Source organism: Neolamprologus multifasciatus, chromosome 1 (assembly GCF_963576455.1).
Source record: "Neolamprologus multifasciatus chromosome 1, fNeoMul1.2, whole genome shotgun sequence".
In the NCBI taxonomy this organism is placed as follows: Eukaryota; Metazoa; Chordata; class Actinopteri; order Cichliformes; family Cichlidae; genus Neolamprologus; species Neolamprologus multifasciatus.
The window spans coordinates 5,788,332-5,815,925 of record NC_140439.1 but is presented as its reverse complement, the minus strand read 5'-3'; the positions used below and the strand labels follow the sequence as shown (position 1 = coordinate 5,815,925).

General features: G+C 39.8%; 2 protein-coding genes across 2 annotated transcripts; one reads left to right on the top strand and one right to left on the bottom strand.

The window, feature by feature from the left end:
- Positions 1-1,222: 1,222 nt before the first annotated feature.
- On the bottom strand, positions 1,223-18,500 carry asb7 (ankyrin repeat and SOCS box containing 7). Its single transcript, XM_085165508.1, has 6 exons — positions 18,245-18,500; positions 17,457-17,553; positions 13,445-13,698; positions 10,401-11,006; positions 6,284-7,645; positions 1,223-6,179 (listed from the first exon to the last, which is right to left on the bottom strand). Exons 3-5 carry the CDS (start codon positions 13,683-13,685, stop codon positions 7,506-7,508), a joined length of 987 nt encoding a protein of 328 aa, XP_085021634.1. The 5' UTR covers positions 13,686-13,698; positions 17,457-17,553; positions 18,245-18,500; the 3' UTR covers positions 1,223-6,179; positions 6,284-7,505.
- Positions 18,501-19,015: 515 nt separating this feature from the next.
- Positions 19,016-24,106, top strand: lins1 (lines homolog 1). The gene is made up of 6 exons (XM_085165290.1): positions 19,016-19,411; positions 19,487-19,576; positions 20,935-21,067; positions 21,343-21,933; positions 22,882-23,065; positions 23,275-24,106. Exons 1-6 carry the CDS (start codon positions 19,028-19,030, stop codon positions 23,984-23,986), a joined length of 2,094 nt encoding a protein of 697 aa, XP_085021416.1. The 5' UTR covers positions 19,016-19,027; the 3' UTR covers positions 23,987-24,106.
- The last annotated feature ends 3,488 nt before the right edge of the window (positions 24,107-27,594 follow it).

The following is a 27,594-nucleotide window of genomic DNA, read 5'->3' as shown; positions in this document are numbered from 1 at the left end:
GCCAAGGCAATTGAAACAAAGGACAAAATATGAAAGTTTATTTTAAATATAGATTCTGTGAAAAAATAATGGAGGCTAATGCGGCGCTCTCAGAATAATTAATTCCCTAATAGTGCATATTTTTTTTATTAATGTTAACGGAATGTTTTTTAAAATGAACTGAAATAATTTTTAAAAAAGTCCAAAAGAACAAGAATAATTTCTAAACTAGAAAGCGAAAATTTCTGAAGAAATTTTACGTGTGCCTATGCTACTGCCGGATCAGTTGTCCGAAGACATCAGGATGTTTGGGGTTTGAACAGAAAACTGCTGCGTTTTAAGCAGAGAGTCATCAGCTGTTCTTGTACTCAGCTGTTGGGCCCGGTTGCTATAGTAACTCCTGTGAGTGGCAGGAGGGGATGGGACACACACACTCTGTGCAAGCAAAGCTTCACATTAACAGACTTCTGCTCGTTTCTGTGCCGATGTGAAAACCAATGAACTTGTTTTATACATCCTATGATCTGACTGAGTGGACTGAAAGGTCATCAGGGAAGAAGGATTTTTTTTCTTTGCCTAGTTGTTGCTTTGTTTAACTAATGAGATACACTTAGTTGTTAGCCTTCCTCTCACTGGTTCTTACATATTTTTTACTCAGTCAAATTGGCTGGTTACCCAGGGATTGTATGAGCGAATGTATGACGTGTGAGCGTCACCTGAAAGCAGCCACATAGAGAAAAGTTCTTTGGAGATATCTTTGTGGCGAACACAAAGACCTCGGACGGTCCTGTCATGTTTTACTGCTTTTATTCACTCAGCCAAACTGATTCAGTGGGATCAAACTGTGCTGAACGGTGCTACTCAAAGAATCAACAACAGTTTTTTTCTTTTTCTTGTTTTTTGTTCTGTGTGTGTGTGTGACAGAGGGGGGGTGGGGGTGGGGGGGCAACGGAAAGAAGCTCTCATCCAATTAAATGCATGTAGAATAAAAAAATAAATATGGGCAACAACTTGTTTATAAAATGATAACAAATTACCGTGTATGATTAATTACTTTACATTTTATTTTAAAATTATTTTTCGTAAATCCCATTTTTGCTCACTGCTTTTTTGTCTCCCACTATGTGTGTTTGTGTGTGTTTGTGTGTGTCCGTGTGTGTGTTTGTGTGTGTGTGTTTGTGTGTTTGTGTGTGTGTGTTTGTGTGTTTGTTTGTGTGTGTTTGTGTGTTTGTGTGTGTGTGTGTTTGTGTGTTTGTGTGTGTGTGTGTTTGTGTGTGTGTGTGTGTGTGTGTGTTTGTTTGTGTGTGTGTGTTTGTGTGTGTGTGTGTGTGTGTGTTTGTGTGTTTGTGTTTGTGTGTGTGTGTTTGTGTTTGTGTGTTTGTGTGTTTGTGTTTGTGTGTGTGTGTTTGTGTTTGTGTGTGTGTGTGTGTGTGTGTTTGTGTGTTTGTGTGTTTGTGTTTGTGTGTGTGTGTTTGTGTTTGTGTGTTTGTGTGTTTGTGTGTGTGTGTTTGTGTGTTTGTGTGTTTGTTTGTGTGTGTTTGTGTGTTTGTTTGTGTGTGTTTGTGTGTGTGTGTGTGTGTTTGTGTGTTTGTGTTTGTGTGTGTGTGTGTTTGTGTGTTTGTGTGTGTGTTTGTGTTTGTGTGTTTGTGTGTGTGTGTTTGTGTGTGTTTGTGTGTTTCCGTGTGTGTGTTTGTGTGTGTGTGTGTTTGTGTGTTTGTGTTTGTGTGTGTGTTTGTGTGTGTTTGTGTGTTTGTGTGTTTGTGTGTTTGTGTGTTTGTGTTTGTGTGTTTGTGTGTGTTTGTGTGTTTCCGTGTGTGTGTTTGTGTGTGTGTGTGTTTGTGTGTGTGTGTGTGTGTGTGTGTTTGTGTGTGTGTTTGTGTTTGTGTGTGTTTGTTTTGATTCGTGGCCTTCTGACATGGCGCCGCGATCCTACAATGCACTGCAGCGTGACGTCAACTCCAAAGCCCTAAATGTGTGTGTTATGAGAGTGTGAGTAATGTGGATGTCTAGGTTGTGGAATAAAATTGAGGCACAGGCGGCCAGAAGAGGACAGAAGGGGAATGCATCCTAGTGACACACCTGCACCCCAAGGCCCTACATTGTGGTGGGGATGGGGAGGGAAGAAAGAGAGGGGCAAGTAGCCCCCTGGGGCCAGTTCCCCTGCTGACTCCAGTAGACACCCCTGCTCTCTGGGATCCACCAAGGTCAGGGGGCCTTTAAAAAAAAAAAGGGTCAAACCCATTACTAGAAAGACTTAACTAATAAAGTGTCTGTTGGGCATTGATCAAGCAAAATTGAAAAAAAAATTGCTATTTTTTTGGCCATCATATTACAACACGTTTTGCCAAATGCATAAATAAAAACAGCATAAGCCTCTTAATTTAGGTAATATAGGACTTTTGTAGAATTTCTAATGTACTCACCACTTGATGACATCAGGAAGGAAAACTGCTGTCTCCAGAGGGCACACAACATCCTTGCACACACCCAGGACACCGGGTCTGGCAGGAGATTCAGACATCTGAGGTTGCGCATAGACTTTCTAATTTTGTTGTACTATTGTACTAGGTATGACTGTGCAATGACAATAAAGTTATTTTATTTTGTCTACCAATGTGCACCAAAATACACTCTTGTAGGCACAATACAAACCAAACTAACTGAAGTTATCCTCACAGGGTATGTTTGTTTATTTTGGGCAAGATAATCTAATGATGATGTAGGAAGGTTACCCTATGATTTCTGCCTATATCAGTGATTTATGTATTCAATGATCATGTCAGGCTCAGGTCACGTCTCTCTAGAAATGTGTCTTGTTTTGACTTTCCTGCTGTTTTTATCTGCAACTCAGAGATACCTCTGTAGCATGATGCTGTCTTTTAATTCAATGAGAAACTGTAAAGGGTGTTATTAAAAAGGAATAACTCTGGATACCTTTTCAATCCACTGCAAATGTAGTTGTGCAGCAACAAAGGCAGAAAAGTGTGATCAGTCAATAACATGATCAATATAAGGTTAAAATTCTTAAAACTGTCAGTTATGCAAATGTCTGAGAAAGGAAATGCACTTACTGAGTCTTCAAAGAGAGACTTTGCAACCCATTGCATGCACAATATCTTTCAAGTTGTGCATAAAAAATGTATTTTACTGTGGAAGCCACTGAATGCCTGTTGGTAAAATACCACTTAAATTCAGGTAAAGCTATCCATTTAAAATACAGGTGCTGGTCATAAAATTAGAATATCATCAAAAAGTTAATTTATTTCACCAATTCCATTCAAAAAGTGAAAGTTGTATAATGTATACGTTCAGTCCACACAGACTGACACATTTCAAGTGTTTATTTCTTCACATTGATGATTATAACTGACAACTAATGAAAACCCCAAATTCAGTATCTCAGAAAATTAGAATATTATTTAAGACCAATACATCCTGGCCAACTGTCAAGTATGAACATGAAAAGTATGAGCATGTACAGCACTCAGTACTTAGTTGGGCTCCTTAATTACTGCAGCAATGCAGCGTGGCATGGATCTGATCAGTCTGTGGCACTGCTCAGTTGTCATGAGAGCCCCGGTTGCTCTGATAGTGGCCTTAAGCTCTTCTGCATTGTTGGGTCTTGCATATCGCATCTTCCTCTTTACAATAACGCCACAGATTTTCTGTGGGGTTAAGGTCAGGCGAGTGTGCTGGCTAATTAAGAATAGGGATACCATGGTCCCTAAATCAGATACTGGTAGCTGCACTGTGTGCAGGTGCCAAGTCCTGTTGGAAAATAAAATCTGCATCTCCATGAAGTTGATCAGCAGCAGGAAGCATGATGTGCTCTAACACTTCCTGGTATATGGCTGTGTTGACCTTGGACCTCAGAAAACACAGTGGAGCAACACCAGCAGATGACATGGCACCCCAAACCATCACAGCCTGGAAACTATGGAAGCAATGTGGATTCTGTGCCTCTCATCTCTTCCTCCAGAATCTGGGACTCTGATTTTCATCAGAGAACATGACTTTGGACCGCTCAGCAGCAGTCCCGTCCTTTTTGTCTTCAGCCCAGGTGAAACGCTTTGACGCTGTCTGTTGTTCAAGAGTGGCTTGACACGAGGAATGGGACAGTTGAAACCATGTCTTCATACGTCTGTGGGTAGTGGTTCTTGAAGCACTGACCCAGCTGCTGCCCACTCTTTGTGAATCTCCCCCACATTTTTGAATGGGTTTTTTTCACAATCCTCTCCAGGGTGCTGTTATCCCTATTGCTTGTACACTTTTTTCTACCACATCTTTTCTTTCCCTTCACCTCTCTATTAATGTGCTTGGACACCGAGCTCTGTGAACAGCCAGCCTCTTTTGCAACGACCTTTTGTGTCTTGCCATCTGTGTGCAAGGTGTCAATTGCCGTCTTTTGGACTACTGTCAGGTCAGCAGTCTTCTCCATGATTGTGTAGGCTATAGAACTAGACTGAGAGACAATTTAAAGACTTTTGCAAGTGTTTTGAGTTAATTAGCTGATTCAATATTGAACCTTTTCACAATGTTCTAATTTTCTGAGATACTGAATTTGGGGTGTTCATTAGTTGTCAGTTATAATCATCAAAATACAAAGAAATAAACACTTGAAATTAGGGATGCACCGATACCGATACTGGTATCGGGTATCGGGGCCGATACTGTAAAATGTGTGTGTACTCATACTCGTAAAAGTTAACCGATACCATGAACCGATACCAACTTATTTCATAAATCAGAGGGTGGCTTGTCGTTTTTGTTGTAGTTTTTTAGATTGGCCACTAGGGGGACATCCCCTAGAGACAGTGCCAATAGTTGAGTGATATTCTGTTAAATTACAATGTGGAGACTCTGCAATAATTTAACAGAAGTGCTTATTTTTCACTTGAAATTTTTTTGTGGTCATTTTTATTAAGATATTATTTTTTATCGGCAGAGAATAAAATAAAACCTGTCTTCCAATTCATTGCATTTGTGTGTGTGTGTGTGTGGTAGAAGTATCGGATTTGTACTCTGTATCGGCAAGTACTCAGATCCAAGTATTGGTATCGTATCGGTTTGAAAAAATTGGTATTGTTGCATCCCTACTTGAAATATGTCAGCCTGTGTGGACCAAATGTATACATTATACAACTTTCACTTTTTGAATGGAATTGGTGAAATAAATCAACTTTTTGATGATATTCTAATTTTACGACCAGCCCCTGTAGAAAGCTGGTGTTGCAAAATCAGCATTTTCCCTAAAAGACAAACATGCAAAATTTAAATATGAAAATAATACTGACGTCATTGCAGATGACTTGATTTGTAAATGTAACATTTTGGGAAACAGACAATTCCACCATGCAAGACAAAGGAAACATCTTAGCTGCACTGTTTCAACGCCAAATCCTGCATTTTATTTTGTAATAAGTAAAAAAAAGATTCACAGTATCTCTCCCAAAACAGTTAACTGCAAGGTTTTTAATTTTAAGAAAGCATGTCTGCAATACAAATCAAACACACTGATTCCAAATGTTTCATGTATTTGAACAAAAAGAAACATGAGTCACAACAAACAGATCACAATACTTTCCAGACTTTAAATACATTTAGAGATCATTGTTTAAATAAATTCTCCAAAAAATATCTCTTGTCCATGTCACATATTTACACTGATCTTAGCTTCTAGTGATTGTATATCCATGTTACTAATTCAGGACTTTAGTATTCTTGCTTCCATGAATTGCTTTTGCACACCTGAAAACTTTTCCCCATTAACACGTGAAAGATTGACCTCATGCTTAAATAAGCAGCCTCACGGCTCTTTTTAAGTTAGGCAATTTAAATTTTACATATTGGTGTCAATACGTAACAAACACAACTGTCACAGTAACAGATTATGACTTTGTAGGTCTCTTGTGAGTTTTATCACAAAGACAGCATTTGTCTTATAAATCCTGCTTCTAATTGACACCATGACTGAGACACTGGTCTGTGCATGTTTACTTTTCCCGATGTAGCACAGAGATCATCCTTTCTCAGTGCTCGTGTGCAATGAGTGGGGCAGGATATTTGTATTTGCTGAATAAAATACAGACAACACAAAGACATGACAACAGCAGAGAACTCAAAGGTGGTTACGCTGCCAATTCATCAAATATCTTAATGTAACCTGGTTCTACCAGACCTGACAGGATGTCAAGACGGCACTTGACATCCTGTCCAAAAGACGGCAATTGACACCTTGCACACAGATGGCAAAAGAGGCTGGCTGTTCAGAGCTCTGTGTCCATAAGTCACAATAACTGTTAACAGATTAACAGTTATTGTGACTTATCCTGGAATGACAGGATGTTGTCACTAGAACAGAATGATTAAACCAGTAATATGAATATCACATTTGAAACAAGCTTCAACGCGGACTTTCAACACAGCGCTTCCCACTCCACGCTCAATAACTACATATGGCACAGAAACGGAGAGCCCACTTTTAAGTGACAGAGTTTCCAGCGTTAACCTCGGTTGCAAAACTCTATATACTGGGTATATTGTTGTGTCGTAATAAAGTCAAAATATGTCTGCATAGTCTATTGTTGTACTAAATGTAATGCCATTTTAAAAAGATATTCTTGCTGCTTTTGTCACAGCATCCAGTAGAAGCTTGAAACCTTTCAATTTATTTTAAATCTGGTTGGACAAGCAAACCAAAAACTAGCTGGTATGAAAGTTTGTTTAATTGTTTGGAATAATTCACAACTTGTTTTTGTGTTTGTATGACATATAGTAGTATTCTACAGGTGGCTGCTGACACTGTGCTGTTAGATATAACACAATCATATTTCCTGGCCACCTAAAGCTCCATATTTTTTCTTACTCCTTTCCTTCCAAAGCAGAAGGACTCTCTCAAAGAGCCATCGATGTGAGGAATACAGCTGAGACATGCCTGTTGTAAGTAGTGATTCAGAAATGGAAATGCAGTGCCTTTTGGATTCAGGCTCAGGTGTTGTGCAGTAAAACAAATCAGGGAGCGCACTGGAGAATTTGTTGTTTGCTTTTTTAACAATTATAATTAGCATTCATAACATTTTTGAAATCATTATTCTAATTTTGAAATCATAATCATGATCATTGAAGCACTTTGTTTTAAACAAGGTTTAATGATAAACAAAATGACAATCAATACACTTTGAGTATACCCATGGAGAATATCATCATGCACATTTACAGAAAGAAAATAAAGAGTAAAAATCCTAAGTGCAGGAAGAATGTTTTCTGCAGTCAAATGAGGTTTCTCTTTTCTACAAAACCACAAAAAACTAAATGAAAAAACAAACTTGAGGTGGATCCATTTCCATTCTTGGGCAACTTTTCTTATTGTAAAAAGGTTGAATAATGTTTTAATGCACTGAGAACTAGGTGAAGAAAATGCCCTGTGAACAAGTTCACAACTGGTTTCTGTACCTTTCCTTTCAGATGAGGATGATTGCATAGTCTCTTAAGAGATTTGTCATCTCTCCTATTCTTGTGTTATTGCTTCACACACTGTCAAACTTGTGTTTTAAATAGTCTTTCATAACCTTTGCAAGTGGTAGATCCTCCAAGAATTTCAAGCTTTGAAGGCCAATACAGTGACGGATTTTTATTCGACACAAATCTTGTAGAGTCCGAGGTTGTCCTGAAAGAAGAAGAGAAACAATGACTACACATGAAGGAGCTCGTTGACGCCCAGTAACAGAACAAAAACAGAGCAAACTCTGAGCAAAATGATTAGCAAGAGTAGATGTCTCGTTGTTTAATAATCAATACAGTGACAGTGCTCACATGCCCCCATTAGTGCAACACTTCAAGTTTTAATTCTACTTTATCTCACAGCAGTGTTTGTATCCTACTGCACTCCAAACATAAAATGTGAAACAATGAAATTGAGAGGAAAGTTAGATAATCAATCAGGGTGAAGGTGCACATAACATAATATTAATAATATTATCAGATTTTCTTTTTCTGGAAATCACTGCCCTCTGCAAAAAAAAAAAAATACCCATCACACACACGGTCAAAACAGCTGACTGAGATTCAAACAAAGGGTTAGAATAGGGAAGAAAGGTCATTCAAATAACTCTGAATATGGCATGGTTTTTCAGATATGCTGGAATCTGCCACACAACCATCTCTCAGGTTTACAGAGAATGGCCTAAAAAAGAGAAGCTAGCAGTTCTCGGTGTGAAAATAGCTTGTTGGTGTTGGATAGGGCTGTGCGATATGACCAAACTTGAATGCACATAAAAACAGCTGCTTGTTTAAGTGAAAATACTTTGATGGGTTTTGTTTTGTTTTTGCACTAATAAAGTTGTGGAGTGTGTAAAGTATTTTGTCTCGTGTCAGTTATATCGTCAGTTATATCGTTGTCGTAAATTTTCAAATGTATAACGTGATAGGGCTGTGCGATATGACCAAAATCTCATATCTCGATATAAGACATCTATCGTCCAATAACGATATAAATCACAAAAATGTAACATTTTCTGTAAATTCTGTGAATCTCGGGCAGCTCGACTTGCGGGAAGTGTTTCCAGCTGGGCGTCGTGTAGCTGGAGTCGAGTGTTTTAACGATGCATGAAACGATACATTTTTAGACATAAGTTGTAACGGCGCCGTTTTCTTTGTGAGTATTTATTACACGGCGTGCTGCGGGGAAAAGCCTGTTCTAACGTTTGAGTCTGAGGTTTATTTTTTAGCACCTGGCGTCTTTTTTACCTCTCATCTGTAAATAATCTGCTCTTTCACGTGATTCAGTTTATTTTGAAAAGTCTCAACAGGATCTTGAGCTTTATTGTGAAAGGTTTATGTGGAAAATAAACAAGCGGACACGCAATAGTGTTACTGTTGCTGTTGCTAACGACAACGCATAAAAACAGGCGCTTATCCGTCCGTAGTGTGGTTATATTAAATATAAGAGAAAGAGAGAACTTTAAGAAATTAATATAACCACTACAGTGACATCAAAACATGAAAAAATATTACTGTAAACAGTTTATTTTGCGACACCACGAAACAAACGATAGCGTGAAATGAAACGATAGACGTTTTTATATCGTCATCCGATATATATCGTTATATCAAACAGCCCTAGTGTTGGATGTTTTTAAATATTAAATAACCTCAAATTGGTTCTTTCACCACATCCTCTGTGGTGTGGTGGAACAGGAGAATTACATCATGGATTTGCAGATGACAAGTCTGCAGAAACTGTGTAATGCTATTGTGTCAGTATGGTGAAAAAATGACTGAGGAATGTTTTGGGAACCTTGTTGAATCGATGCTACAAAACAGCTCTAAATAAAAAAACGTGGTCCAGACTTGACAATTACTGATTCCTGATCATGCTTCGGTAAGAAACTTAGCTATGTTTGTGGTATGATGTGCATGTAGCGTGCTGTTATGTTGTAAATTGTCTGGATACGCTTGGGAAGAAAAAAATTTTATTGCATAAAATGGCACTGATCACATCAGCTGATGGGGAAACATTGTTGGTTTCCCTGAAAAATTACCATAAAATTATGCACTACCCACTTAAAATTAATGAAACTGTTCTGAATATCACTTATTTGTTACTTAAAATTATTCAAGTACAATTTGTGTCTCCTTTCCTGTAACCCCCCACCCCCTTGTACGTATGTAAAAAGGGAAAAGCAGAGACTGTAAAAAGTTGCTGAAATACACGGACCCCAAACACACAATCCCAGAGCCCAAAATGATCAAGACTAGAGCCATAAAAAGGAGATAAATCAGAGATTAAATGCACGTGCCATGAGCCAGTTGATTAATGTATACACAACACTGATGAGCCATTTTCACTACAGTACTATGGTCATTTTGGGCCTTCAGAAAAAAGTAACAAAATCTGCATATCTAAGTCCTGTAAAACATGCTGACATGTTTTGCTGTCGAGTAGGTTTTCAACCTTTTTTTTCCTTTAAAAACAAACAAACAAACAACCCAAAACTCTGGCAGTTCACCACTTACTTACTTTTGTACCATTGTAAGCTGTTCATTGGACCTGAATGAGTTGAATTGCAATAACTGGAAAAATTGGGGTGTTCTAAAACTTTTGACTGGTAGTCTAAGTTTGCATAGCTAACTTCAGGATGGTGGTGCATGAGATAACCCATTGTTTGTTTATTAATTTATTTAATGATATAAAGAAATATTTTGGTATCCCAAATATTGATACTGAATGCTATATCTACATTTGTTGCACAAAATAAAACAGAATATTGCAATACTATGTTGTAGCAATTTTCTTTCCTTCACCCCTAATTTTCCTTCATAGTTAAGAATATTTACTCTTTCCTCCTTTATGCAACAAACACAACATTCGCATATTCTTCACAATGCCACAGGACTTATATGACAAAGAGTGTGTTACTCACTTGTGACCTTCTGCAGGAAATCCAGACAAGGCCGGCTAATCCCTGACATGCTAACAGACACGGCCACCGGAGTCTGGCCCTCGTAATTCCTAGTATTGGTATCTGCTCCATAGGTGTAGAGCATCTGGGCACACAACACGTCATCCCTTAGAGCTGACAAATGTAAGGGAGTTTGGCCATCTTCAAGGCGTCCAAGATTAGTGTCCGCTCCCCTCTGCAGGAACATGCGGCAGTATGAGTGATTGCCTTTGATGACAGCATAGCGTAGCAGGAAGCCATTTTGAATGTCAATGTTGGCGCTGTGGTCAAGGAGGATCCGTACACAGCTGGAGCGCTCGCGGATTATAGCGAGCTGTAGTGGCGTGGTTCCTTTGTCGCTCAGAGGGTCTACCTCGGCCTTGAACTCGAGCAGGAGCCGCACGAATGAGTCTCGACCATAGTGGGCAGCCACATGCAGCGGCGTCCAGCCATCGTTACTTTTTGCATTTATGATGTCACTTCGAAACTCTGACTCCAGCATCAGTCGGGCAATGCGCGCTCTGCCATGCATAGCTGCATAGTGAAGTGCGGTGAAGCCACCGATAAAGTCCTTCACTGTGGGGTCAGCTGTACAGACGAGTGACAAGAAAAGACGAGTTAAATGCAGCAGACATTTCATATTATATGATTTATGATAAGATAGTATAGTCTAAGAATAATCTGCTAGAAAGAACTTTTTATCAATTCGTATTTACGGTGCATTCCTGCTAGACTATTATACTTTAAGTGGACGTGAAACACGGCATGTATAAAAGCTTAATTTACACTAAAGCCCTGCTCTCAAAAACTGACAGATTTAACAGTCTGTGAAGTTGGATTTAGAAAATAAGTGTTCAAAGTTAAAGTTTTTAGAACATGTTTAGTACCATCTTGTATCAGTACAGAACGTGACATTACAGGGTTTAATAGGTTTACATTAGTGTATGTTAGCTAACTAGTAGCTGAACCAATACCTCACTGCCCAAAAAGCTGCTTCTGTCATAGCGCGGTGGTGGCAATGGGAAATCTTTCAAATATAATGGCAGACGGCCAAACAGTCAACTTTTAAAAGTAACAACAGGGTTTTACCTAACTTATTTATGTAGCAATTTAAATGTTTAGTTATGGGCAAAGTGAAGCTTCGTAAAACACTGAAACATTTGAAACATTTGTGCTGGAATTGTACTGGTTTTGAAACAATATCAAACCCATCTCCACAGTGACCCCTGTTGGCCAATTTGGATATTGCCACATCTTAATGAATATTCAGTCAAACAGTCATGCAGCACAATTCCTAACAAAGCTACTTATTATACCAGACTGTCATTAATGGTGATCAACAGACATTTTGGAGAATCCCTGAACAAACAAGCAAGAAAAATATTGAGCCTGTTAAAGACGACAAATTACGACTAATGAATGGTGTGCTTCAGCAAAATCCTCCCTGTTAACATTTGTGTTGCTCAGAAGAAATCAGTTTATAAAATAAAACATACTGATGAGTTTGCATCATCACGTTTGTTCTGCACAATGTCAAGCAAAGCTAGAAGCTGGCATGTTTAAGGTTTTATTTTTAATTAATTTAAAAATATATAATTAAATGGAGAAAATAAATGTTTTCCTTCTTTATAAAAAGGTAAGATTTATTTTCACAGGCTAATTCTGACCAATTATAACAGTCCATTTTCTGCACGAGTTAGGACAGAGTGAGGAACCAACTGCTGCAGATCATGTGTGATGTCTTTGAGGGAGAACTGGTGAGATTGTTCTCTCCACCCCTGATGATGCACCAGGACAAATTCAGCAGTGTAAGAGGAAGAAGAGCTCGCCGGTGCCAGATGAGAGATGGAGAGGAGAACAGGAGAGAATATAAAGGCTGTTCTCTCTTTGTAAAGGACAACTAGAAAGCTTTAACCCTAACAGGTTAGAGCTACACCGGTGACAAGTTTTTGCAACGTTTCTTTAAACTACTGCAACTCTTGAATGATTTGGGCAATCTAAAAAAATGGCAACCGCTCTTGAAAGCAGCAACTCTGCGCTTTTCAGGGATATTAAGACTCATTACATTAATCCGAAGCACTGCATCACAGCAGCCCCAGGAATGCAAAGGTTGAGAGAGTGAGCGTGTGCAATCGAGTTGTGCAGAAAACTGACGTTTTGTTGGACATTTTTCTAATTATGTTATTAGTGTGGTTTCTTTTTCACCATTTTCTGCCATGTTTTTTCCAATTGTTTTATTTTTTAAGTTCTATATATGACCTATCACCCATTACAAAATATGCACTGCCCAGCCAACTTCTAACATTTGAAAAAGCATGGTTGCTAGGCAACCCAACCCATTTAACAGCCTTGCACTTCTGGCCTTTAAAGCACCTGGCCTATGCAGACCAGGTAGTTTTTTGAAGGATGCAGGCCCTGAATTGGGGCACACCTTGACTCTGTGTATGAGACTCACGGCTGCTATGTTATCTTAAATCAGTCATGTGATTTGGATGCGCTAGCCCATCATCTCCAGAGTGTACGTCCATGGTTTCTCTGATTCTAACAGAAAATGCACGATAATAATCATATTCTGGGGCGACAAAATGGTATCTGGATAAATCTTAAGTCATATGAATAATATCCCAAAACGTGGATTCTGTTCATCTGGACATTTTCAGTGGGAGGTAACGAGCATAATCAGTGGTGCTAGAGTCAGTAATTATGCAAATGTTCTGTTTATGTTTAAGGAGCTGGGAAACCTGCAGTCAACTGACACTGAAGAAGTCATGGGGTGAGTGAAAAAACTTCTCCCATTGAGAACGATAAGTCCAGATGAAAAGAATGAACTTTTGGGATTTCCTTACCTGGAATATTGAGGACACATTAAAACATTTTTAAGTGTTTAAGGGATATTTATCTGAATGCTATAGAAGTTACTTCTTTTCAAATTTCACCTAACATAGCTGAATAAATGCCCACTTTTTAGTAACACCTGTAGCATTAACAGCAAAAACATTTTCAGGTGGTGGAGTTGGGGGTCTGACCTCCATGCTCCAGAAAAACTCGAACACATCTCTCTTTTCCCTTGGCTGCCGAGAAGTGAAGCAGTGTCCAGCCATTGGCATCGCGGATCTTTGGCGAGTATCCTTGCTCCAGCATTCTCCTAACAGTGTATACATCCCCTGCTGCCACTGCAGCCTGGATCTGCAGCTCTTCATGAAGCTCAGGGTTCCTTCTGCAGTGGTGGTTCAACATCCTGTCACATTTCGGAATGGTAATTTTCATCTGTACCTAAGCTCTGTTTAAAACAAATAAATAAAAATCAGTAAATATATTCAGATGGTACATTAAGCATGACAAGTTCAGACTTACGGCCATGGCTTTTAATCTGAAAAGACCAAGGCTCGCAAAATTTCAAAATCTCTGGTAGCCCTTCGGGCAGGCATTCTTCAGTTTTTGGTAGCCCAAAATAAATTTAAGTAGCCCGAATAAAAAAAGAATTTTTTTTTACGTTTGGTTTCCTTTACAATATTATACATTAAAGTATAATATTGTAACGGAAACAAAAATTAATCAAAAAAAATTGTTAAAATACAAATCACAACAACTGTATAAAAATTAAAATCATCAACTCAAATACTTGGTTCTAATTGAACAGAAATTTCTATGAACTTGTAAGAACTGTGAACATGAATCAGTCTGTGTCAGATCCTGAATCTGAAATTTTCACTGAAGTCACGGGTAAGAAGTAAGTGGGACCAAGATCGAGGCCGTTTGCTTTTTGAAGTTTGCAAAGACTGCTAAATTCTGCCAATGGTAGTTCACTCTTTGCAATATAGCACGCTGTTCTAAACAGCTTTTTCAGGAGTTTTTGTTGTGCTTGGTTTATTTGTAGTATGTTTTTTTGCAATTGGTGTTTGTTCTGGGAAAGATACTGCAGACTGGGCAATAATGCATTTCTTGCATTTCTCATGGGTTCTGATGGGGTCTTTCTTAAAATGACTGGTCCCAGTAACAAAGGCGCTTGTCGACTCAGAAATCAAATGAAACTCACAACACACCTGGCAGAACATCATGTTATTTAGCTCGTCATATTCCAGCCACAGAAATTCTTTTGTCCATGAAACCAAAAAAGCTGCGCTTTCTTTTTGCCTCATAGTCTTCAGGCTAGGTGACAAATCGTCAACATATTACGTTTTCGGCTACCCACCACATTCCTAAATGACGACCTCGGAAAATTTAGGAAATATGAGAACCGTATGGACTCAATCTACACATGTTCGCTCTTTTCCTTCAAATAGCTTAGAAACACGCTATTTAACATCATTTAAGTCCTGTTTAAGGTGAGGAAAAAGGTTATGGTTAGGGCTAGGGATAAGGTTAGGTTTAGGGCTGGAATACAGGGCTGGAACGTTGATTACCGCGGGAGCGTCATTGCACTGGATTTCAGCCATAACCCGCCGCGTACCATAAGAACGCCGAAAGTCTCCTTTTGCGTTCCTCAGGAACGCCGCGGGACGTGACAAAACGTCGCCATGTTACGCCTCGGGAGTGAGAACGGGCTCGATTTGTCATATCTTTTCCGTTTTGTGATCGGCTTTTCTTTGGCTGCCCCTTCTTCACCCTGACCTGTCTTATTTGGCTCTGCAGAACTAAAATACCAGCGTAAATCCTGCTGCTTTTACACACGTACTTACATAATGATCAGCGATTCTTTGCGCACTCAACCTCTCACATGTTTAAGCTGCGGGAGATTTCACTTGTCATGTTTGAATAGTAAGCTAATGAGTGATAAGACGATGTCAGAGGAATTGGTGCGCAATTAATCGTCACTCACCAATCAGTGCTGCTGCTCTCTACACACCGTTCGCGCAATCGCAAAATGAAAATGAAAGCAAAAAGCAAGCGCAAATTCAAACGCGATTTCAATATGTCACACATTGACAGTGGCTCATCGATGCCAATGACATAATTACTCAGCTACATTGGCGAAAGAATGCAAAAGCACTGACATATATTTTCCTATGATAGCCCGACGGGCAGGGCTGAGTTAGATTTTGGTAGCCCGACTGGAAAAATCGCTAGCCCCGGGACGTCGGGCTAGCGATTTTGCGAGCCCTGGTCTAAGACAATACTAAAATTGAAAAAGTAGTAACGCATAACTTGATGATAGAAGTGGCCTTAGAGCCTGTGTCAGTTTAAGGGTCGTTTTCAATAAATTGCATGATCAAAATTTCTTTTGGTCTCACTCCCATTTCTTCTTGTTGCATGCTGAAGCTCTACTTGGAACCCTGTTAATATCCAACCATGAAAACTATGATTTTTTGCCATTTTTCAAGTATGTGAGTGAAGTTGCCCCCCCTCCCCCACACACACACACACACCTTCTTCAAATCCAACAAAAGTGGTGTCAAATGTTTGTGCTACGTTTGTGCTGCAAAAATGTTAGTTTGTGCCGCATCATTTTTAAGATATTAGCGGCACAAACAAAATATGCTGCTTTTCTGCTTCTCAATACTTTCCCCATCGCTCTGGTTAAAGTTCATCTTTGTTTTATGAGTCTAAAAATTATTTTTTCAGAACTACAGCTTCTTTCCAGCTGATTCTGACAAAGTTTAATGTGATCTTCTTGTTCTTGAGTGTAACCAGTAGTCTGCAAATTGTTCTGTATTAACACTGATGATGTGTATTGATACAGTGCACATTGATGGGGTCTCCAAATTATAGATGTCGACACTGATGCACCTGTAGAGTGTTTTTGGTGAAATATTGTGAACAATGTTGTTACAGAAATAACTCTGGCACATTAGTTGTCTGCTGTGGTCTTTCAGTGTTGAAGAGCTGGCTAGTGCACTAATTGTTTTTAAGAATGTACCACATTGTTAATCTGGCCACTGCCAAATGTCTTACCATCTCTCTCTGGTTTATTGTGGGTTTTTTCCAGCCTAGTGATGGTGTACCTTGTATGCACTGCCATCTGTCTGAGACTTCTATTCAAAAATGCAAAACTACAAATACAAAATCAGCTCTATGAGCCAACTTCAGGCATCATTTGCGATGACATAGCAAGGAAACAAGCCTCATCTGGCAATGAAACTGTTTGGAGGCAACTGTCCAGTTAATTTTGAGCATCTAAAAACAGGGTGTAAGCCGCTTCTTACTGTACTGCAGCTAGGACAGGCTCCAGCCCCTCCATCACCCTAAATTTCTCAGCAGTTAATCCAAACTCTGAAAAAACATTGACTTAAAGCTCAAAGTCTGCACTTGAACACATTTGACTTAAAATCCAGACTGGTGGAGTATAGATGGTGAATGGACTGGTTCTTATATGGCGCTTTTCTACTCTGAGCACTCAAAATGTGTTACAAAACATGCCTCATTCACTCATTCACACAAGCATGCTATACTGTTTCTATCTAAGCTTCCTATCTAACATTCACACGCACTCACTGACGGATGCATCTTGCCCAAGGATATCTGGCACGCAGACTGGAGAGACGAGGATTGAACTACCAACCTTCTGATTAGCAGGTGCTCTACCACCTGAGCTACACCAAAACTTCAAAAGACCATCAAATCAATTTTTTATTAAATTATTAACAAGTCATTATTGCTGTTGTGAGTTGTGATAAAAACAATCATTGAATTCAGTTTAAAAATTTGGTTGATCTCAGAATTGCACAAATAATTTATAAAGCAACAAACAAATCTTTACTCCACAACATTCAGAACTTAGGGGTAAAAACTATAATTTATTATGTTTTCTTTAATTCAGTCTTACTGAATAAAAAGCAGAAAACGTTGAATTTAAATAATATAGAGGAAAACTATAAAAGTTGTATATATTCCCCCCAAAAATGTAATTATAAGTTAAGTTATCTGAAAACGTACATGTTTGACGTATGTTCACTTGGTCACTTTTTTGCTTCAGCTAACAAAGGCTTAACATTACTTGATAAAGAGGTCTAGCAAGTTTTTTTGGTTTCCTTGTTGGGAGAAATTATGTTGATGTTAAAAAAAGAAACAAAAGCTAATGTTTTAGATATTAAAATGTACCTTTTGACCAGCTGAAGAGAGAGGCTTCTTTCAGTCATATCAGAGCTGCTTTGCAGATGTACTGGTGCACACTGTGAAGAGCTGAGAATCTGTTTCCCTGTGGCACACAAACACAGTCATCAAAAAAAGATTAGAGGCAATGAAGAGTATTGTGAACACTAACGGACATAGTCAATTGATTATGGATACACACCATTTATTGCTGAAAACCACAACAGCCAAACAATATAATAACCAGAGAGTTAAATACAAAAAAATAATGATATGCATATACACAACCCAAAGGTAAACTTGCTAATTACACTATTTTTAGCCAACCTGGGAAAACTTTGCAAATGAATGAAAACGTAACTATCTGTCATTACCTTAAACCTTAAAAGTTTGGCTCGTTAGTTTAACTCGTTGATGATAAACAATAGACAACACTGTGGCTTTATTTGCTAACATGACCAATAATACAAAGCACGCACAAGTATACAGATATAACTTACAAACGCTCGGCGGTGAAGATAGCTCATTTCCACCACCCCAGAAAGTGTAACGAAAGTAGATCCTTTTAGAATAACCCACGGTTTACGGCTGTACGTTTCTTAGAAGGTTAGCTGAAGCTAGTTAGCCAGAAAGCTAACAAACTCATTCGCTCGTTTTTAATTTTATTTGGCTTCATTTGACTTTTTACATTATTATAATTGGGTAGAAATAAACCCCCAAACACAGCGTGTGTGGATATTAAAAGGAATTCTACGCCTTTATTGACAAAACAGCAGCTCTATAAAACAAAGACTTACTTGTCAGACGCTGAACCGACGTGTAACTGAGCCAATCAGCTTTCAGGTATACGGAACGATTGAAGTTGTCAAAGCTGCATTATTGCGTTACTTTCAGCACAAATACAATACTAAACAAAGAAGCTAGTGTCAAACTTTTATCCATATCTTTGTAGGCAATGACAAGAATAATCTAACTGTTCAACACTAAGACTTAATCAAAGAGTGGCTGCGAAGAGCTTCACCAGCGTGACTCCATCAGCAAAAACAATAACACTTCCGCCTGCAGACTTTCACAATATAAGTATAATTTCCACAGCCCCAAGCACGGCAAGAACTACCATTTGCAAAGCAGACGTATGAAACTGTATTTTAGGATGCGATTAATTTAAAAATAAATCAGAAAGGCAAGGAAACGTGCATATATGATGATGCTATTCTGATTAATCAATTTGCAGATTAATGATCATAAAACTAACCTCACGGCCCATTGTTAGTCAGTGGAGCTGGTCTCCATCTTTATTCTGCAGTGAGCTGAGATTAAAGGAGTGGTTTGGATGAAGAAACCTTTCTCCTACAGAAAACGTCCAGTTTGACAGAATGAACTTTCTGAAACTAGACACATTATATAAATCCACGGTCATTGTAGTAAATAAAGGGCTAGTATTATATTCACTATTATATATTTCCCACAATGTAAAAACAACAACAACAATATAAAGTTGTATTTTCATTTATTAGACTTTTTTGTTTTATTTTGGTAATGCTTCACGTATTTTGTAGGGCTACTTCCGTGTATATCACATGGGAGATCCACGCGGAAGTAGCAGCGCAATGGAGGGCAATATGAGTTGTAAAGACGACCTGTCCACAATGGCAGGGCTTTTTAACTGTTTGACAGGAGCGTACAGATGCTTTCTTGCGGGATCGTGTCCCCCCCAAAATGCTGCCGATGTAGCGAGCGTAATATACTCCGGCTTTTGTGGACCTGTCCACGGGAAAGGCAGAGAAGGTTCCCCCTCAGAGTACTGCGGTGAAAACAGTGCGGAGCTGACTTGCATGTGCATGTCTTTCCTCGAGAGGGTTTCTTCCAATCTGACGTCTCAGCGGCTGCATCCAGACGTTAGGTTTTATTATGCGGAGGTCCTAAAAGTATTGCTTGAAGACATGGATCTCATCACGCACCTTGTAAGTGCTACCACTGCTCAGGGGAGTAAAGACGTAAAGTTATCTTAATAATTGATTTATTTACCTTTTCCATAGGTAAACCGGTTCCAAGCCGAGGACCACATTATCTCACATCTGGCTGCAAAGACAGCATCAAACTGTGTTTTTTACCTTATCTGCAAATCTGTAAGTAGTCATTCTTTGGGGATTCTCATCAGCAACGTTTTTCTGTTTCCGTCTCTGAGATGACTGAAGCGCTTTAGCCTACCTACTGTAAATCACATACTATTAAAAATATGCAACACTGTTCTTTGTGTATAATGTTAAGAATGGTGAAAAAAGCAAAGTTTAAAGTAACGTAAAAGGAGACACCAGAAGGTTCTAGAGTAAGGGTCAAACTTCAGCAACTGGTAGGTTGTAAGACTAAGACCAGACTGGCCAACCTGTACTTACAAGGAAGCCTATGACTCAAAACCTCACACATGGAACCTGGAGTTCATAGAGCTACACAAGATGAGCAGAACCCTAATAGTAAAAAAAGAGAGGAAAGGTAGTTACTGCAATCCTCTAAGGTCTATCAGAAGGCAACACTGAAAATAGCCAATTGGGAACCATGAAAAGGCTACTGGGAAAGCTACAACAACCCAGTGAGTAAGGCAGGTCCTGAGAAGTAGGTGAATGGGAAGAACAAGATCAAGGCAATCGCCACCTACACCCAAAGGAGGAGATCAAATCCACTGACATCAAGACAACGAAGCTTCTTACTTACGCATGTAGGGTTTCACCCCAAATCTAGCCTCTGAGACTACGCTGAGCGGAGGGAAGGAGACCAAGTGCTAGTGAGTGTCAGAAGCACTATCCAGGGTGAAACAACAGAGAGCCACATCATTTATTGTGGCCATCAGGAAGATGTATAGTACCATATCACCCCAATGGAGCACTTTGCTCTCAGATTGCAGATTTACTTGTGGTTACTGGGATATTTAAAAGCAGAACCTTCAGGTATCAGGCACCTTGTCTGTGGACCCAGCTTCCAGCTTGGATTTGGGAGACAGAGACCCTTTCTACTTTTAAGATTAGGCTTAAGACTTTCCTTTCTCTGAAAGCTTACAGCCATGGCTGAATCGTGTGACCTTGAATCCACACTTAGTAGGACTTAGCAGTAGACTTAGGCTGCTGGGGTCCTCTCAAGACGCACTGAGCGTTTCTCCTTCTCTTACCTTTTTTACTCACCATCAACGGCTCTCTTTCACAGCAGCTTTTATCTGGTCCCCCGCCCCGACTGGTCATGGCAGATGGCTGCCGCGACCTGGTTCTGACGGGTTGGACAACAGTGGAAAGGAACTCCCTTTTAAAATGAAGGTTGAAGGGGAGTTTTTCCTCCCCACTGTTGCCAAGTCCTTACTCATAGGAGGTTATCTGTTAGGGTCTCTCTGTAAAGTTTTAGTGTCTTTACCTTTCAGTATTGAGCACCTTGAAGAACTGTTGTTGTAATTTGACAGTTTAAAATTAAATTTAAGTGCTTGTATGCTTAAACTTCCTAGGGATTTATCAGTCCTGCCTGGCAGAGGAAATGTGAACAAGCATTTCAGAACCCGTGGCCTGGTGCTGAATTAGATGCCTGTTTGTGGTCACTGACTGAAGTCTCCAAAAAACTTCTTAAAGGAGCTCATCGAGGTAAACGGCATTAGTAATTTTAATTTTCAAGGAGTCCAGAATCCACGATATCTAGGCTATAATGGTAACAAAAATACAGAAAATTGTAGAAACTGCAGCCGGAACATTTTAAGATTTTGAACATTTAAATGAATTTACTTAAAGATGAGTTTGTTATTGAAATCATTTGTTCTGTAGCTAGGCTAACTCCTTGGGGTAAGATACGGGCAGAAGAGAGCCACCTATGATGCTCACAGTATGATGGTTGATTTTGCCTTTTTTTCTTCTTCCATTAGAGCTCACGACACTTCTGGTAGGTTTTGACCTCACTCTAAGTGTTCTATGTTCAAAGCTGCTCCCTGAGGAGAAGAAACACATGTCACATCATTCAGTGGACTTTACCAGAAGCACACACTGGGGAACATCATTATGTCTACTGCTAGACCTGCTTGAGCTGCTGACTTCTTCTAGTTTGGTATGTGGAGCTGGCGTCCGTTTGAAGAGTCAGAGAATAACCCACCTTCACTCGTTGGCCCTCCTAAACATCTGCTGCTCCTCAGAGTATTATGTGAAAAAGAGAGTGCTGCTTCTTCTAAAGAGAGCAATCCTTCAGAAGGCTGGAGAGGACTGGATTTCAGGGGATGTGGCGTCAGGGAGGACACGTGGAAACTGGAGCTCTGATATGAGCATTCTAGCTCGGACTGTGTTAAAAGCAGCTTCTGACAATTGGTTACTGAGCATTCAAATGCAGTCTGGCGCTTTCTTTGGAGGATCCAGGCTCATTCTGGGAGATCAAATTCAGAACTGGGATTGCACGATGCTGAGAGCTGTCAGCCTGATTATTCTCAAGTCCATAGAGCTTTGCATCCAAACAGCTGCAGGATCAGGTGAGAATTAAAAGAAATACCAGTAAATATACACTTGAGACAGTGCAGCATGGTTGGTGATCTATCATTTTTGCATGAGTACAATTAAAGATGTTGCTGAACTTTAAACCAATTAAATTAAAAACATCATTTGAAGCTCGTCTTTTTGATAACCGTGATAGTCCTGTTTTTTTTTCCTCACCCAGAAATCTCAGCAGCACATTCAGTGGAAAAACAATGAAAAAATGTTGAATGCTGAATGTTTTCACTCCCCCTGACCAGTCAAATCAAAGACTGGATGAATGACAAATGCTTTGAAAATGACATTTATTTTTAAAAGCATTTGATATTTTATATTAATATAATATATATATATATATATATATATATATATATATATATATATATATATATATATATACATTAACAGGAAAAACTGTTAAATGTTCAGTTTCTATGTCAGAACGAGATCCAGAGTGTGATTAAAGTGGTGGGTGGGTCCTTTTACATTTGGAGAGAAGCTGTTTAATAACAGATTAAATGCAGAGTTGAAGCTGCATCTACATGGATGTTTCAGTCATCCACAATAATTATTTTATCTGAACTGAGTGTGATAAATTAGAGAGAAGCTCAAAGTGCCAGGTGGACAATAGATACCAATAAATAAAATGTTTTTGTCCCGTCTCTCTGCCATCACCCCCACCTGGTTATGCGGCAGATGGCTGCTCCTCCCTGACGGAGGTTTCGTCCTTTTAAAAGAGTTTTGTTTTTCCATTCCACTGTCGCCAAATGTTTACTCAAAGCAGGCTGTTTGATTGCTGCAGTTTTCTTTGTATTATTGTAGGGTCTTTACCTTTGATTGCTTTCTCTAAACAGGCCAGGTTTTACCCAGAAAGTTTACCAATTATCTTAAAAGCCTTTATATCCTTTCTGCTTTGACTTAGGCGTATGATTATCTCCTTAACACAGAAGTGAAGACTGCAACAGAGGTTCATGCACACCTGCAGAGTCTGTGGGGTTTCCTGAGGCAGTACAGCTTCAAACAGAGAGAGCTCACTCATGTCTGCTGCTGGATCAGCATGCTGTTTGGAGAACAGGACGATGACATGATGGAGGCAGCTAAAGCTCTGCTCTGCATATTTCTTCATTACAGGTAAAACAGATTTAGGTATAATATAAAACCTATAATGGTAAAGAGGTCCTGATGTTATATTACCATCTTTAAAGATACTTAAAACTTCTACACATGTAAAAGTATTCAGATTGATACTTCACTGTCTTTCACTTTACCAGTAGAGAAAAATTCAAATAAGCTGTTAGTTTACGTGATCTGTTCTGATTAGATTTTTCTCTCATTTTTAGACTGATCTCTGGGATGGATGAATTTGCAGTGTTGGAGTCGGCCTGTGCATCTGGCTTTAACCCTCACTGTCACTTTGTGCTTCTGCTTCAGAGCATGTCCTTTGACTACAGCATCCTCCTTGACTTTCTGATCTCAGCTGAAACCTGCTTTCTGGAGTACTTTGTGCAGTACTTGAAATGCCTCCGAGATGATTGGCAGGGCTTCGCTGCAGCATGTGGACGTATCACTATGTCAGACTGTTGTCTTTCACAGCAGAAGAAGTTAGGCGCCGATAGGTCAACATTGAAATGTAAAGGAGAGTCAGATGAAGCAGAATCTGGTTCCTGTGTTATTCCACCAGCTGGAAGGCTAGGTGTGGCTTCAGAGCTTCGCCTTGTCGAGTATGATACTTCTGATGAGTCTGATTCTGAGAATACAGTGGAATCTGTCTGTGCCTTGAATGGGAAACAATATAAGTCAACAGCTTTACTGAGTCCAAGACCGGAAGGATTATTACAGCCAGTGTTGCAGCCAGCCGCAAACATGGCATCTCTGTCAGGGCAGCTTCCTGGTGAAATATCAGTCAGAGCGGTCCATTGTTTGTCACAGCTTAGAGAGGTGGTAACGAGGCTGCACACAAAGAAGCTCTTCCCATATAATCCTTCTTCACTCTTAAAGCTCCTAGCGCAAGTAGAGAGCTGTTACCAGAAACACACCTGTCACAATCAGTAAATCATAAGGGTGACTAGTTTCAATGATTTTGTGTGTTTGCTGATGTGGTGTGCACTTCCAGTTCCTGCTGTTGCACATATAAAAATATTATTGTCAATATTGTAAATATTCATCCCTTTATCTGTATTTACATTTTGTGTTTCACTACTCGTCATAATTTTATGTGAAGGAATTGTTTTATATTTCTAGGTACAAACTGTTTCATTGACAGTGTTAAATTTAGTGCTCAGTCTTTAAAAAATATATATGTCTTACCATTATTATGTCATTAAGTAAAAAACGTGTCAAATTGTTTCTGGAGCTATACCATAGGGTGGCAGCAGAGGACTCAGAAGGCAATTTTAATGTCACGCTGGGGTGGATGTACCTCAGGGAGTTTTGGTGTTTTGGTCCCTGGCTGATCCAGTTTGTTTGAAAGATACCAAAGTTGTTCACAGATGCATCCATCAGGGTCTAAATGTTGGATACAGAATGATCTGACTTATGAATTATCCCAGCTTTTATAAAGCGCTTTGAGTGCACAGATAGAATAGAAAAGTGCTTTATACTCCATTTACCATTCACTCTCAGAGTTGCTGTCTATTTTTTTTTATTGTAGAGCAGTTTTGCTCTACGATTATGGCTGTCAAAGAGAACCTGAATGCATCTTTAACTCTTATATGATTCGGGCACATTTTGTGCCATTCCAGGTTTTAATTTTTGTGCTATTTTGGCTGTGCTGAATGAATAAAACCCCATATTTGCTAGTAGATATAATTTTTTATTTTCATTTTAGAATTGTTGTCTCATTTCCTTAAATAAGCTTAAAATGGCTAAGCCATGCAAAAGCCACCACAATTTATCTTCCGGCCAAAACATGTCCCATTTAAACAAGTAAAAATACAATTTTTGATCCCAAATCAACTAACGAATTCCTTTATGCTAAGATTTCATTTTTGACAACTTGCCTTTAATGTTTTGTTTTTATATTTGTCCAACCAAATGGGTGTCTTGCTAATGAAATGATGAACGTGTGCTGCTCATGATGTTAGATAATTTTGTGTGTGCAAGTCTTTTTTTCTTAGAAGGCCACACTGTGTGTTATAAACTAAGTCAATAAGAATTACTGATAGGTGACCTTTCAGAGCTTCAAAGATATCTCAGCAGCAAGAACCAAAGCTCAGGTAATTTATGCAACTGCACTGCAGCCATGGTTAGAAGTATGAGCAGTAGTGCAGGAGCACTCTGCAAGAAGATGGCAAGACTTTACAGCATAGAGGAGCCTCTGGAAAAGACACATCATACTCCTCCGGGCTGACCAGAGGAGTCCAACTCTGACTCATCTGAAGGTGAGAGTGAAAAAGATGGTTGAAGCAGTCACAGGATGGACTCCTTATCCCCATATTTTGGTCTTCAACAAAGACTGCAATGCTCTACTACCTCCCAGTAGCCAAAGGTTTGCACTCCTGTTGATGGATGAAATCCTGCAGCAAATTGTGGCCACGCTAAAACCTTGAATGGGAAACACTTAGTGGCTTATGTAGGGATGCTCATTTTTAACGGTGTTTTCTTTCAAAGGTAAAATGCAAAAACTATAATTAATATTTGATATTTATATTTCAGGCTGAAGTAGTTTTAAAAGACCATTGGTCATTGGTTTTCAAGATGGCAGCTTGAAGTGAGGTTGTACTGGGGAGTGCTGGTACACCAGTTCGCTGATTCTACACCCATAACTTTATAAATGCAATTTATTACAAGTTACTACAGTGACATTTATTATCTGTAAGCCTGGGATGAGCATTAGCAGCTACTTTTTGGGACAGTCTGACAACATGCCGTGAAGGAAAGTTGTAATACCCAACACTGTGGGGGACCCCAACTTGCAGAGCGGAGAGGCAAATGAGGGAACTGATGCAGAGTTGAATATTGGAACACGTCCATTAGTTTGTGAGGTGATTCAGGAAGTAACTGTGAACCTCTGTGAAGTCATTGAAGATAAACTCGAGCCGGGTCTCCCTGCTATTTACAAGCACAAGGGAAACAACTGGAGGACCATGAGAAGCACAGAAAGGAAGCGGACGCCCGGATCTTGGCTATGGCGGATGCCACGACGGTGACTCTGGGCAAGCTCCAATCAGTGAAGAAGTGGGTAGAGGAACTAGCGCAGCATGCTGATGACTTGGAAAATACAGGGTGGGCCGTTTATATGGATACACCGTAATAAAATGGGAATGGTTGGTGATATTAAAGTCCTGTTTGTGGCACATTAGTATATGTGAGGGGGCAAATTCCTCAATCGTGGCTCAAGAGTTGGGAGTTCGCCTTGTAATCTGAAGGTTGCCGGTTCGAGCCCCAGCTTGGACAGTCTCGTTCGTTGTGTCCTTGGGCAAGACACTTCACCTGTTGCCTACTGGTGGTGGTCAGAGGACCCGGTGGCGCCAGTGTCCGGCAGCCTCGCCTCAGTCAGTGCGCCCCAGGGTGGCTGTGGCTACAATGTAGCTGCCATCACCAATGTGTGAATGTGAGAGTGAATGGGTGGATGACTGGTTGTGTAAAGCGCTTTGGGGTCCTTAGGAACTAGAAAAGCGCTATACAAATACAGGCTATTTACCATTTACCAAGATGGGTGGTGACCATGGTGGACATTTAGAAGTCGGCCATCTTGGATACAACTTTTGTTTTTTCAATAGGAAGAGGGTCATGTGACACATCAAACTTATTGGTAATGTCACAAGAAAAACAATGGTGTGCTTGGTTTCAACGTAACTTTATTCTTTCATGAGTTATTTACAAGTTTCTGACCACTTATAAAATGTGTTCAATGTGCTGCCCATTGTGTTGGATTGTCAATGCAACCCTCTTCTCCTACTCTTCACACACTGATAGCAACACTGCAGGAGAAATGCCAGCACAGGCATCCAGTATCCGTAGTTTCAGGTGCTGCACATCTCGTATCTTCACACCATAGACAATTGCCTTCAGATGACCCCAAAGATAAAAGTCTAAGGGGGTCAGATTGGGAGACCTTGGGGGCCATTCAACTGGCCCACGATGACCAATCCACTTTCCAGGAAACTGTTCATCTAGGAATGCTCGGACCTGGCACCCATAATGTGGTGGTGCACCATCTTGCTGGAAAAACTCAGGGAACATGCCAGCTTCAGTGCATAAAGAGGGAAACACATCATCATGTAGCAATTTCAAATATCCAGTGGCCTTGAGGTTTCCATTGATGAAGAATGGACCCACTATCGTTGTGCCCCATATACCACACCAAACATCACTTTTGTTGTTCCAACAGTCTTGGAGGGATCCATCCAATGTGGGTTAGTGTCAGACCAATAGCGGTGGTTCTTCACCATTAACTTAAACGTTTGCCTCATCACTGAACAAAATCTTCTGCGTGAACTGAGGGTCCTGTTCCAGTTTTTGTTTTCGTTGAGATGCTGCAGTAGCTGGAGTTTGTAAGGGTGCCATTTGTGAGTAGCTAATATCTGCCGAAGGGATGTTCGACTAATGCCACTCTCCAGTGACATGCGGCGAGTGCTACGCTGTGGGTTCTTGCTGAATGAAGCTAGGACAGCCACTGATGTTTCTTCATCAGTGACAGTTTTCTTGCGTCCACATTT

What these genes read in the sequence shown, in the direction of transcription:
- asb7 (XM_085165508.1), bottom strand. Translation starts at nt 13,685, where the DNA reads ATGAAAATTACCATTCCGAAATGTGACAGGATGTTGAACCACCACTGC. An exon ending in AGTTTTTCTGGAGCATGGAG is followed by an intron (nt 11,007 to 13,444) that starts GTCAGACCCCCA and finishes TCGTCTGTACAG; the next exon opens with CTGACCCCACAGTGAAGGAC. An exon ending in TTTCCTGCAGAAGGTCACAA is followed by an intron (nt 7,646 to 10,400) that starts GTGAGTAACACA and finishes TTCTTCTTTCAG; the next exon opens with GACAACCTCGGACTCTACAA.
- lins1 (XM_085165290.1), top strand. Translation starts at nt 19,028, where the DNA reads ATGGGAGATCCACGCGGAAGTAGCAGCGCAATGGAGGGCAATATGAGT. An exon ending in CCAAACAGCTGCAGGATCAG is followed by an intron (nt 21,934 to 22,881) that starts GTGAGAATTAAA and finishes TCCTTAACACAG; the next exon opens with AAGTGAAGACTGCAACAGAG. An exon ending in TGCATATTTCTTCATTACAG is followed by an intron (nt 23,066 to 23,274) that starts GTAAAACAGATT and finishes TCTCATTTTTAG; the next exon opens with ACTGATCTCTGGGATGGATG.